The sequence below is a fragment of the Mizuhopecten yessoensis genome, unplaced genomic scaffold (genome assembly GCF_002113885.1).
Source record: "Mizuhopecten yessoensis strain PY_sf001 unplaced genomic scaffold, ASM211388v2 scaffold2111, whole genome shotgun sequence".
NCBI lineage: Eukaryota > Metazoa > Mollusca > Bivalvia > Pectinida > Pectinidae > Mizuhopecten > Mizuhopecten yessoensis.
In genome coordinates this window covers 633,826-646,789 of record NW_018404383.1, presented here as the reverse complement: position 1 = coordinate 646,789, position 12,964 = coordinate 633,826, and the positions used below count along the sequence as shown (strand labels likewise).

Below are 12,964 nucleotides of genomic sequence, written 5' to 3'. Positions count from 1 at the left end.
TGCACGACTAAAAAATATTTTTACAAAATAATTTAACAAACGTTTTTGGCCGTTTGGCATTGAAACCCTCTATAATTGCAGATATAAGGAGTTTAGTGAAAGAAAATACGGTTGTATAGTTTTTAAAGTTCATATGCAAATAACAACACGATGCCCTGTTGTGTTTTGAACTCGTAAGAGTGTGTTAGTCTATCTATGCCCATCAAATATCTTTATTGTCCCGCCCTTGGTCCCCACTATCAGTAGTAAAGGATTACAGTGAAGGGCGTGGTACTGGAGGATACCAAAGGGTCCGTCCGTCTGTCTGTGTGATATAAAAGAATAGACCAGCTTGTCTGTGCGATATAAAAGTATAGACCAGCTTGTGTAGCCCAGGGTGTGGTGATCCTGGATGCACATTAACTGCGCGTAATCATTGAGAAATGTGCATCGCTATAGATACCTAAATGTCAGTCGTACCATTAACATGGGTTACTGCCGTTCCGCACACGCCCATGTCTTCATTACAATGTCAAATATAACATCAAATCACTAAAACTAAATGTCAGATCCCGTGAGGACATATGTTTTAAGTCTAGTCCTTTGCTAGCCCGACAATAACCGTACACTCATCTCCTATCCCTGTATGTAACGTCAACATTTACTATGCTTCTTATATCTATATTGTCACATTTCCTACACTACCCAGTATCGTCAACATCTACGTTTTCCCTGTAACGCCAACATTTCCTACACTTCCCTGTAACTTCAACATCTCCTACGCTTCCCTGTTACGTCAACATTCCCTGCACTTCCCTGTAACGTCAATATCTCCTACGCTTCCGTGTAACGTCAACATCTCTTACGCTTCCCTATAAGGTAAACATCGTATGCGCTTCCCTTTAACGTAAACGTCTCATCTACGCCTCCCAATGTAATTTTGATATTGTCAACATCTCCTACGCTTCACTGTATCGCCAATATCCCCAACGCCTTCCATGTGTCATACACATTTTGTCAACACCTCCTACGCCTCCCTTTATAGTAATCGTCAACATATTGTATGTATCCACGTATGTGTGCCGGCAACGTCTGAAGGCATACACGTATTATCGACACATGAATGGACTAGAAAACCTGTTGCTTTTTTACTTGATAAAACACGATTCTCGACAAGGGAGATGGGCTTGCCGAACCTCCCGACTTTACGAGCGCCATATCGATTTCACATACGTTCCCAAATGAATTTATGTAAAACATCAAAATAGAAACGCCCTGGGTTAGATTTGATTTTCAATGTTAATCACAAATCAACCTCGAGGCTTGTTGAGGTGTTTCTAGCCCACTACTAGGAATATTCAGAGCCAACGCCTTCTAGACGTGTTTCATACAGTTGACAAGATGACATCTAGTCCATACGTGCGAATTGTTACAGAATATAAGATTTACTACCCTTTAGACAATACAATGTAATTTCAATAAATCAACCTTCCGATATCAATATTTATCACTGATTTGACTGAGGAAACGACAATTTGGATTGACAGACACAATGGGGATGTTTGATATTGAGGTATTTGTTGGTTGATATCGAGATACGAATTTGCATTTGTTGGATCGCGATAAGGATCAACTCGTGTTATGATGGGGATCGATACTGTTGGGGACCACCGTGAGGCTTGGTACTGTTGGGGACCAAAATGAGACTTGGTACTGTTGATGACTTGCGTTTGGCTTTGTACTGTTGGGGACAAACGTGAGGATTGGTACTGTTCGGGACCAAAATGAGACTTGGTACTGTTGGGGACCAAAAAGAGCCTATGGAGTGTTGGGGGCCTACGTGAGGATAGATGTACTGTTGTGATCCGCCAAAGTGAGGGTGTGCTGACAAAACTAAAATGACGTGTTGTACCCAAGTATTGTTGAATCTAACATTTTACTAAAACAAAACTTGAATTTCGTATTGACCAAAGTTAAATTGCTAATTTACAGGACTACAGACGTGGACGTGGACTTTTACGTCCAAGGGAGGTAATTAATTGTTGGACAGAAATATAGGCAACAAAGCTAGTTGAGACGCACAGGAATCATGATAGTGTCATTGATCTATGAGAGACAATGCCATAGGGACATTCTATTGTAATAAGGTACAAATTACTTGATATCATTAATACAATTGCTTAGCAACACTTATGTATTGCACACCACGACATCCTTTGGTATAAGAATACATCAAGGTTTTGTTTCCGATTGACGTAGGTAATGAGCGGTTCCTCTAATTGTCTTACAAACATATAAGATTGCTGGTCCGCTCCTCTGTGCTTCTTGGCCAGCACAATTGATAAGACATTGGTTGTTAACGTTTTGCGATACTTGTTGAGGTGTAGAGGTATGTAGTCCTGGCTCAGACTCCCTCTATACCTAACCGCGTACTTGGGCCTAATTACCCGCCGTTTGATCACCCCTGACCTTGTGTGTTCTCGAACTTTTGTTGATGGTGCCGCACTTACATGATTCTGTCGAGAAGCGGTATGCCGTTTCTCCTGTTATGAGAAAATAACCCCTCTCTTTATATTACTCCGACATGAAAGACACATACAAATACCCTATCTATTAATATTACGGCACATTTCCCAGAGAAGGTTTTTGGTGTATCGCAATGCGGCAGACGTTTTTCATTCCACTTGTTCGGAATCTCTGCTACTAAGATTTAGCAGACATTTTCGAAATACAAACAGTGAGAGCGAGAGTGGGTTTAAGGAGGTGTGTGGCAAGGTTAGCCGGGGAAGATGATGAACCAACTTTTGACGGACATTTCCGACACCCACCGTCCCCTGTGTCAGTAAGTATTTGTTATAGATAGAGGACCGACACCACCATCTCCTGTGTCAGTAAGTATTCGCTATAGATAAGGAAATCAGTGTGCGATTGTGATAGAGAACCGACACCAACCGTCCCCTGTGTCAGTAAGTATTCACTATGGATAGAGGACCGACATCCACCATCCCCTGTGTCAGTAAGTATTCGTTATAGATAGAGGACCGACATCCACCATCCCCTGTGTCAGCAAGTATTCGTTATAGATAGAGGACCGACATCCACCGTCCCCTGTGTCAGGAAGTATTTGTTTCAGATAGAGAACCGACACATACTGCTCCTTGTAAGTATTGACTGGTATCCTACATGTATCTTTGGGACAAATTCGCAAGTGTCCACTCTATACGGCTGTGGTCTCGGGTCTGCAAAGCACCCATGTGTGGGCGTTGCTGCAGGTTCATGTGTGCAAAATAGCCATACAAGCGTGAATTTGACTTAACCCTGTATTTCGTAGATAAACGCCGTGGTGGAGTTTTATTGTAAATGTAACCATGTGGTTTTGATAGCATAGTGGTATGTTGGGTGTTACTGTAAGCCTGTAGTCTGTAAATATAGTGGTACGTTGGGTCTTTAATGTATGGAAATGTAATTATGCGGTATTTTGGACATAGCTATGTTGTAAGGTCTCTAATGTAAGTGGTATTGCAGATATAGCTGTATGGTTGGGCGTATGACCGCTCCTCTGTCAGTATATGAAGTAAGGATTGTGATCCTCTTTCCCGAGCCTATGTGTGTAAGTAAGGTCAAGCTGGTGTGATAACTCTTGGCAGTGTTTAGGTTTCGGTTTATTACATAAGCTGACCGGAGTTTGTATGTAGGCTCCGTACTCTGGAGTTGGCCATGTCTGTTTGTAGTTCCGGACTGTGTGTTAGCCCTGTCCGTGTGCACTTTACATGCACAGGGCTGTGAGTTCGTGCTGTTTGTGTGTAGATTACATGAGCTGACCGGAGTCTGTTTGTAGGCTCCGGACTGTGAGTTAGCCCTGTCTGTTTGTAGGCTTCGGACTGTGAGGTAGCCTTGTCTGTGTGTAGTTTTCGGACTGTGAGTTATCCTTGTCTGTGTGTAGGCTCCGGACTATGAGTTAGCCTTGTCTGTGTGTAGGATCCGGACAGTGAGCTAGCCGTTTCTGTGTGTAGGCTCCGGACTGTGAGTTAGCCATGTCTTTGTGTAGGCTCCGGGCTGTGAGTTAGCCCTGTCTAATGTAGGCTCCGGACTGTGAGTTAGCCATGTCTTTGTGTAGGCTCCGGACTGTGCGCTAACCATGTCTGTTGAAGGCTCCGGACTATGAGTTAGTCATGTCTGTTTTAGGCTCCGGACTGTGAGATTGCCCTGTTTGTGTGTAGGTTCCGGAGTATAGCTATTTCCAGTCTGTAAGTTGGTTCCAGAGTACAAGTTAACTAATGTCTTTGTGTATGTTCAGAAATGTGAGCTGTCCCCTGTCTGTGTGGGTGTGTGCCCTAACTTCGATCTGTGTGTAGGTTCAGAAATGTGAGCTGTCCCCTGTCTGTGTGGGTGTGTGCCCTAACTTCAATCTGTGTGTAGGTTCGGCAATGTGGGCTGTCCCCTGTCTGTATGGGTGTGTGCCCTAACTTCAATCTGTGTGTAGGTTCAGCAATGTGGGCTGTCCCCTGTCTGTATGGGTGTGTGCCCTAGCTTCAATCTGTGTGTAGGTTCAGCAATGTGAGCTGTCCCCTGTCTGTGTGGGTGTGTGTGCCCTAACTTCAATCTGTGTGTAGGTTCAGAAATGTCGTGCTACGTGTACAATGTAACTTAAGTGTCTGTGAGGGCTCAAGGGTCAGTTGAAACTCCAATGTGTATGCAAATTGAGAGTTTTAGCCAATTGAGTCTGTGTGTAGAGATAAACCCAGTGTGATTTTTGATGCAAAGAATTTGGGAGGGCTCATTTGTTCGACATCGAGAACCTCATTCGTCTTTTTTCGTTTATACCATTATTCGGGTGGCCTATATTTGAAGAAAGTTGATCTACGCTCCTAAAGTGTCTACGATAATATTACCCTGAACACACCAAATTCCAAACATAAACTGTTACAAATGATCAAGCCCCTGTGCTCCGGATAGCAGCGTGTGTATCGTCAGCCTGTACGTACTCGGTATAGCCGTCGGTGTGTCGATAACTAAGATTGCAAATTATCCTAATTGCATTCGAAAATCACATGGAACAAGTTTTACAAATTGAATTCCAGAGCAGAGTAGTATGGTGCACCTTGACACTTCCCATATCCGGGGGCGCGCCGTGTTAGAAACAGCGATACTGTGAGTGTATCGATCCGCGGGGATTAAAGAGGCATTAATAAGCAGGTCATTAAATTGCTGTCTGCATTAAGATAATTTTCTGTAGAAATGCGTTTTTTTACATATATATGTATAACAATAATGCCGTTCAGATAAACCTTTGTAAGGTCAATCGTGTACCAAGCAGTAAGCGATTGCCCATGAACTATAAATACATGGCCAAGCCAATATCATGGTTTCGAACTTTGTTGAAGACGAGTTATACGAACATTTACGATTTCAGTTAAGCACAAAATGGTTATCGGGTAGTTAGACTTTCCCCTGGACCCGGCCATGTTGGTTACCAAGACGTTACACCCTGACCCGGCCATGTTGGTTACGAAGTAGCTATATTTTCTCCTGATCCCGCCATGTTGGTTACCAAGACGTTAGACCCTGACTCGGCCATGTTGGTTACCTAGACGTTAAACCATGACCCGGCCATGTTGGTTACCAAGTAGCTATAATTTATCCTGGTCCCGCCATGTTGGTTACCTAGACGTTAAACCATGACCCGGCCATGTTGGTTACCTAGACGTTAAACCATGACCCGGCCATTTTGGTTACCAAGTAGCTATAATTTATCCTGGTCCCGCTACGTTGATTACCAAGACGTTAAACCAAGACCCGGCCATTTTGGTTACCAAGTAGCTAGAATTTCTCTTGGTCCCGCCATGTTGGTTACCAAGACGTTAAACCAAGACCCGGCCATGTTGGTTACCAAGTAGCTAGAATTTATCTTGGTCCCGCCATGTTGGTTACCAAGACGTTAAACCAAGACCCGGCCATGTTGGTTACCAAGTAGCTAGAATTTATCTTGGTCCCGCCATGTTGGTTACCAAGACGTTAAACCATGACCCGGAAATATTAGTTACCAAGTAGCTATAATTTCTCCTGGACCCGCTATGTTGGTTACCAAGACGTTAACCCAAGACCCGGCCATGTTGGTTACCAAGTAGCTAGAATTTCTCTTGGACCCGCCATGTTGGTAACCCAGAAGTTAACCCAAGACCCGGCCATGTTGGTTACCAAGACGTTAAACCTAGACCCGGCTATTTTGGTTACCAATGAGTTATTTTTCTCTGGTCCGACCAAGTTAGATACCAAGTAATTCTGGCTTGCACTATTGGCCAATGTTCGTTTCAAAGAAATGTGTCCTTCCCTTTCCTGAAATGTTCATTTCCGGTGAGACACCATCCCCGACTATACAGTAGAACGCCCTTTCGGACTATTGAACAACATCTGTTAGCCGATTGGTCGTGTAATAGTCCTGGTCCAATATAGCCATAGCAGCTTTGTTGTGCCCCGGCCGGCTAATAATGGGAGCTTTATGTTATTATCGATTTGTCACTCCCTGTCACAGGTAGGATGCACGAGGGTTTTTTTACAACTTCATTGCAAGGACGATTTTTGTCGCATTTTACTGCCATGACATCAATACCATAGCTATAATGATTCTTGTCTGACTGCAACTTATTCGTTCTACTGCAAGTTTTACCTAAGTAACGGTTATCAGATCCGCGATTATTTCACCAGTGTTTTGCCTTATTCTAAAAACCATATCTATTTACTCATGTAACCGTGGATTTAATGAGTAACGAACAGCTCGCATTTATGTCTTTACTGTTCTTCTCCGTGATATTCGTGTGTATAACTAACTATAATATGTTTTAGATGTGCAAGTAGGAAACCTTCGGGCATTAATGAACCCTCGGGCAGTTTTTAGTAAGGAGCCTTCGGGAACATCTTCGACACTCAATGGCCATGGGTTACGCTCACTTATGTGTGCAATAAGTGAGCGTTATCCCTGAATATCGAGGATGCTTCGAGAAGTACATGCAACTCAACAGAAGGACTCAAGCCAGTGATCGAACCCCTAGACTCGCTTAGGAGTTCAAACCTACATCCTTCATAGTCGATCTGTACTTAACAATAACAAAAATAGGCATTTCCCTCTTAGATTTATAATCGATTTATAATAAAATAACTATCTGTAATACCTTTTATATTGTAAATCTTACATTCTGTCTCTTCAATCTTATGATCAGATAGCGTGCTATATTTCCATAAGAATCCTAGCAACTCTCAAGTCTCTACAGCAGGGTCCCTCTCGTGGAGGGCTGATAATGTAATCCTCCTCGGCACGATACACACAAAACCGTGTAGGGAGGAGACAGGCGGGCGACATATATATCGATCGTAGTCATGTTTATGTTAAATAGTAAAAGGATGAGTATTTGAAATGAATATAAAAAAGAGGAACGAACTTTAATTAGCGCCTAATCCTTATATAGACACGCCGACAGACCTTCTCTCTTTCAGATTTGGGTTGGAGACACAATTATATTGTTTTATTTCTATAGTTTGACATGATCTGAAAACAGTTTCAGTTGGCAATGGATCACTTACATTTCCTTTATTTCCAACTCAGTGATATATATATATGCACTGTTTAATTCTGTAGTTCTGAGTAATTTCACGCATTGCTTTTTAATTGCATGATTGTGTCGTGGTTTTTTTTTACGATTTGATGGTGTATTTTACATCCACCACTGCTCTGTGTTGCATGTGTGTGTTTATTGTCACAGCTAGACTTGCGTTCCCTTGCAGCTTATAGCTAGTGTCTTATCCAGACGTGTCAGTCCCCCTCCCCAAAGTAGAGGAGAGNCCACCGTATACTTAGTCTAGACCCCGAGTCAGTTATTTGCGGTACTCATGGAGGGTGGAAAGACATAGCAATGTTTTCCTCCTTGCGAGGGACATGTGTTTTGGTGTACACAAAGTGTGGGCTGGCGCTATAAGAATCACATGCCTCGAATTCCTGGTTTAGTGGCGGGCTAATCCAGGCTGATGAGACTGGCTGTACGGCCTGACAGCTGTCGCGAGTACAGGCGTCTGGGCAGTACCACTTTCATTCAGAGCAGGTCATAACCTAGGAATACTCGGATCGTTAAAATAATAACTGAAATTAATTTTCATGTTTAAAATGACAATCTGATTCCACCCGGGATGTGATCGGTTTTAGTTGATACTCAAAGTATCACTTACATAAAGTTCAGTTTATCTACACAGTAAATCATCTTAGCATTTATTTAGATATAGTGAATATATATTATATAACTTAATATTTTTATTTTATATTAATCGATTTTGTTGGTTTCTGAGAAAACCCCTGTGATTAGGCAGCCATGATGACCCCAAGCCGCTTCTCATCCATCCTCGATACTCCAGGGTTTACGATCACTTTCGCTCTCTGCACGCGTAAGTGATTGCAACCCCTTGAGTGTCGAGGATGCTTCTCATCCAATGGGGGAGTCGAACCCTGACCGTCCGGAGTTGGTGAAAGGAGAATGCGCCAACCATTGCGCCACCCGAAGAACGTTCAGATATGCGAACCAAAAACTATTTATAAAAGTGTATTGCGCTGATCGATAGTTTTTGATTTGAATCTGATAATACATTTATATTACAAACCGCTGCTATTTACAGCGAGTGATGTGTATACAAGCTTTGATGAAATGATCTGTTGAATGAGACACAGGGACCCGATGAAACGGAATTGTCCAAACATACCTTTACAATATAAACATATTCTCATGTCCCTGTCTACGGAGAGTGATGAAAATCAAATGTGCATGGTTTAATGTTTCACGTGCTTAGAGCTAATCATAAACAATGTTTTGTGATGTTGTCATTGCTACTAGACCCGCGCGCGCTAATTAATGTGCGCCAAACACATGCTTTACGTTTGGGTTTGACGTGTAGCGCGATTCCTCACTCCCACACGCCGTACAGCTGGCACTGTCTCACACAAAAATGGAATTTGTTCCTGACAAAACGATTTACACATGCGACCAAGCTATTTTCAATGTGTGTGTGTGTGCTATAACTATTGATGTTATGAGTTGGAGCTATTCTTCTTATTAATATCAGGAGAATGGCTTCAGCAGTGTTGGTATTAAAAGCTCCCATTAACAGCCTCACATATCTTTCTCCGACATTAAAATGTAGGATGCATGCTTGTTCAAATCATGGCATGCTATTGAAAATGTGGTGGTATATCAATTTTATTTATCAATATTGTTGACTTAGAGGATAGATGTATGATTGCATATGTCTAGTTATAGGCGTTACGAAACTACGGATATAATCTTGATCCAGAATGCATTTCTTTGTGTTGCGTGCGATCTACTTCCACATCCCTCATGGTGTGCATGTGGGATATAAGCCATGTCATATTGATTCAATTGCACAACAGCCCTGTACAGATTGAGCAGTTCCAGATCATTATGCTGTTGGCATCAATATTGCCTTAGATATTTGGATGAGTTGTAATTCTTCGGAAGTTCTTATCACTTTCAGCCATATTTACTGGTATTGCGCGCGGTACCGGATACAGTATTGAAGAGTTCGGTTGATGGTACTCGCGGGATGCACAACCATACTCCTCTCTCCATTGCATTTCCATAATTAATCAGATATATGAAGCTACCCCAGACTATGTTTTTAGTCGTTATATTGCTGCCGTAGGGTGTGGTACACAGAAAACCCATCGACTCCTAGGGTCGTTATATACTCGTTAGCACACCTATTTAACGCCATAGTCTGTCTCCAAACATAGTTAACGATCAATACAGTATTTGTCCGCTCTCTTTAAATAATGATATTCTGTTGGTGATGGATTTGTTTGATAATATTGAAGAAATGTCCATTAACTGTAAAATGTAAATGATATTTGTCGTTAAAAGATAAAAGACTTGCTCGAGCTGAACATTTATTTTTCTGCTAAATTATAATGTTCTTATAATTATCATTTTGCCAAAACCTTGATCAGTTCATATTTATTTTGAGAGAGAAAAAATGTGCTTTTATTTTTGTTTCTTTTAATCTACTATCATGAACTACATTATTAAAAGCGACTTTATTTCATGCATGTAATGTTTTGTATGTAGCGATGATTTCACTTATTATTGCGTTTTTTCATCGATAGCTTGGAAAGTCGAGACAACCCATTCATGCCCGGAAGCGATCTCTGCAAAGAAGCCGAGGAAATTTTACAGAAGGCAACGATAATCCGAGATAGGTTCATCTTACGTGATGAGACGGACGGTACACCGGAAGAGGAAGTGACGTCAGAGACAAAATTAGAACTTCATTCTCCCGGAAATGGAAAAGACTGTTCAGTGGTGGAAGAAACACTTTTACCACAAACTTCAGCCTCTGTCAACGCTGCTCCTAACGCAAAAGCGAGACAGAATGGCAAAATAGACGATACTGTGTCGCCGACGACCGTTAAAGTGGAGGTGGGTGGGGGTCAGTCGGATGGCCTGATGGTCATTGGAGATAATAAGGACAAAAAGAAACAAAAGAAATGCTGCAGCGTCATGTAGCATCGCCTGGATACGACATTACACTGGAAACATCCATTCTCATTCATCATATCCGATTGCTTGTGCCCATGTATTCATCTCCATACACCATATAAAGAGTATTTATTGTGGAAGCTTTCGACATGCTAGCAGTTTGATTTGAAGCAGAACCTTCCGAATGGGATTTCAGACATTGTCATTGTGTTCCATGTGTCGACATTGTCAGTGTTTATCCTTGTGTCGACATTGGATACTTTGAATTCCTAGTTTTACTACAAACATATCTTCTTATTTATTCAGTCTCGCCTTTGACTTCATTAACGTCAATTTGCAAGTGACGTCATGCTCGTTTATGCTTCACTCCGTCTATGCCCTGCAGTCATTGCCAATTGTGTTCATCATTGTACACGTCACGTTTTGTTGAAAAAATATATTTCAAGTTATCTCCCTTCCATAAATAAAACCACAATGGGATTTTAGTGAGACACGCCCACGTCACCCATTGGCTACAATGTGACACGCCTACGTCTCCAATCGGTTACAAGGTCACAACGTACAGTGCAAGTTGAAGGAAAAGTGCATTTTCCTTTTGAGAAATCAGGAATGAGCTAATTTCAAATATGCATAAGTCACACGATTTGTGTTATATTCCACAAGTGAATGATTATCTAGAGCCTTCGGATGTACATGTATATTGAGGTCGTAGAATCTACCCCAGGAGTTCGAGGCGTCGAATGTGTGGATTTCATGTCACGGATTTGTCACGTGATGCCTCGTCAAAGCGAGGCGGAATTCTTCTCTGTCGCATTGAATAGGCGCATTACCGTTCTCGGAATGGATGTGATTATTTTGCGATAAACTGAATGTTTTTGAGCTTGTCATTGCAACAGAAGAGATGAATTTTACATCAGTTTTAAGTGAAAGCTGACAAAGGAGAAGGATATTTCGTGAAAAGAATGCACAGTGAAACTTCGTCGTCCTTTGGGAATTTACGTCGAAAGAGAACTGTCTTGAAAGTCAGTTATTGATATTTCGTTTGCGGGTGTGATTTGAGAAAATTGAGGCTAAAGAAGGGATTGACGTCGATACAGAAGGGTGCTATAACTTACTACGAAGACCCTTTACCCATCAGAATTTGATCAAGGACCCTCTATTTTTCGATTTTGTTCAGATTACGTAGTCAATTTGAAGGACGATTTTTCGTATTAGAAAATATTTGTTAATTTCGTTTTTAATTTATTGTGCATCTTTGACTATTTTCGCTGGATATACTATATATTAGTGGTATTTGTGCAGTCCCCAGACACTCCTCATCTTAAAAACTTATTTATAGATTTGTTTCCCTTCTCGTCGACAGTCGTACGGTTTGCTTTCTCCTCTTCATTCGTAAATTTTATGAACTAGCCATTTTGAAACATTGAGCCTATGACGCAGTGACGTCATCGTAAAGAAAAAAATATGCCACACTTTCAAATAACTCAAAATCAAATACAAAGAGATATGATATATATAGGGAGAGGCGAAGATAATTTACGTTAAATTAAATAATATATTTTTTGCATTAGTGATATGTTTTGTTCTCGTGAGGTTTTGTTCCATGTTTCCACACCGAAACCAGCATGGAATAAAATGATGAACACATGTTAACCCTTGTCGCCTTCCTTCACTTCACGTCCTTGGTGATGGTGGCAAGTTCCCCGTCACTTGGTGTGACGGCAGATCGTTAACCGAGTTCCCCTAGGACAAGCAGACCATCTTACCTAATATGTTTTGCAATTAAATTCGATTTACGAAAATGGAATGTTTACAGATAGGGGACACATTACATTATATTACCGTTGGCAGGCTGTGTTTATTATAGGTTACTTGGAATATGCAATATCGAGCAGGCGCTCAGGTACTTTGATTCTTAATTCCTGATATTTGAAAAAAAAAAGTTGAAAGAGGTGGGGCTAATTAGTTCTGAGCACCATTAAATAGGCGTGGCTTTTTGTTTAATTTATATGAGGAATGATGCGGACTTCTTTTGGATTCATCGATAAATTTTGAAAGGAAACTGTATCCTATGTACACCAATATTTCCGTAGACAAAGGCGATGGATTTTCAGGTGAGGAAATGGTTTTCCAGATCAAGGGACGGGCTTTAGTTTACACACATTGTCTATTGCTCCTTGTAACCCGCCATTACCAGGCCATTACATCTGTGTACCGTGTGTTGCGGTTCTCACTGTCTTGGAAAAATGGAACTTATCAGCGATAGATTACTCGGAAGCTAGGTAATCACATTCAGGGCACAATTAATCATGTCAGATACTACACACGTGTATACACTATACACATGAGCACCGTACCAAAACCTGAACACGTGTGTAAAACATCAAATACCACACACATACGTATTTTATCCCATTACAGTTGTATTAACACATATACCTTACCAAATCAAA

The 12,964-nt window shown here is 41.4% G+C and overlaps 1 protein-coding gene across 13 annotated transcripts in view; it reads left to right on the top strand.

Annotated features, from left to right (window-relative positions):
* The window catches only part of LOC110445208, a 106,093-nt gene extending 93,929 nt beyond the window's left edge, over positions 1-12,164 (top strand). For all 13 annotated transcript variants that reach the window (XM_021489705.1, XM_021489713.1, XM_021489710.1 and 10 more), the window contains one exon: positions 10,139-12,164. In XM_021489705.1, coding sequence (XP_021345380.1) covers positions 10,139-10,538 — 400 coding nt within the window. In that variant the 3' untranslated portion in view covers positions 10,539-12,164. The remainder of the gene's footprint in view (positions 1-10,138) is intronic.
* Positions 12,165-12,964: the final 800 nt, after the last annotated feature.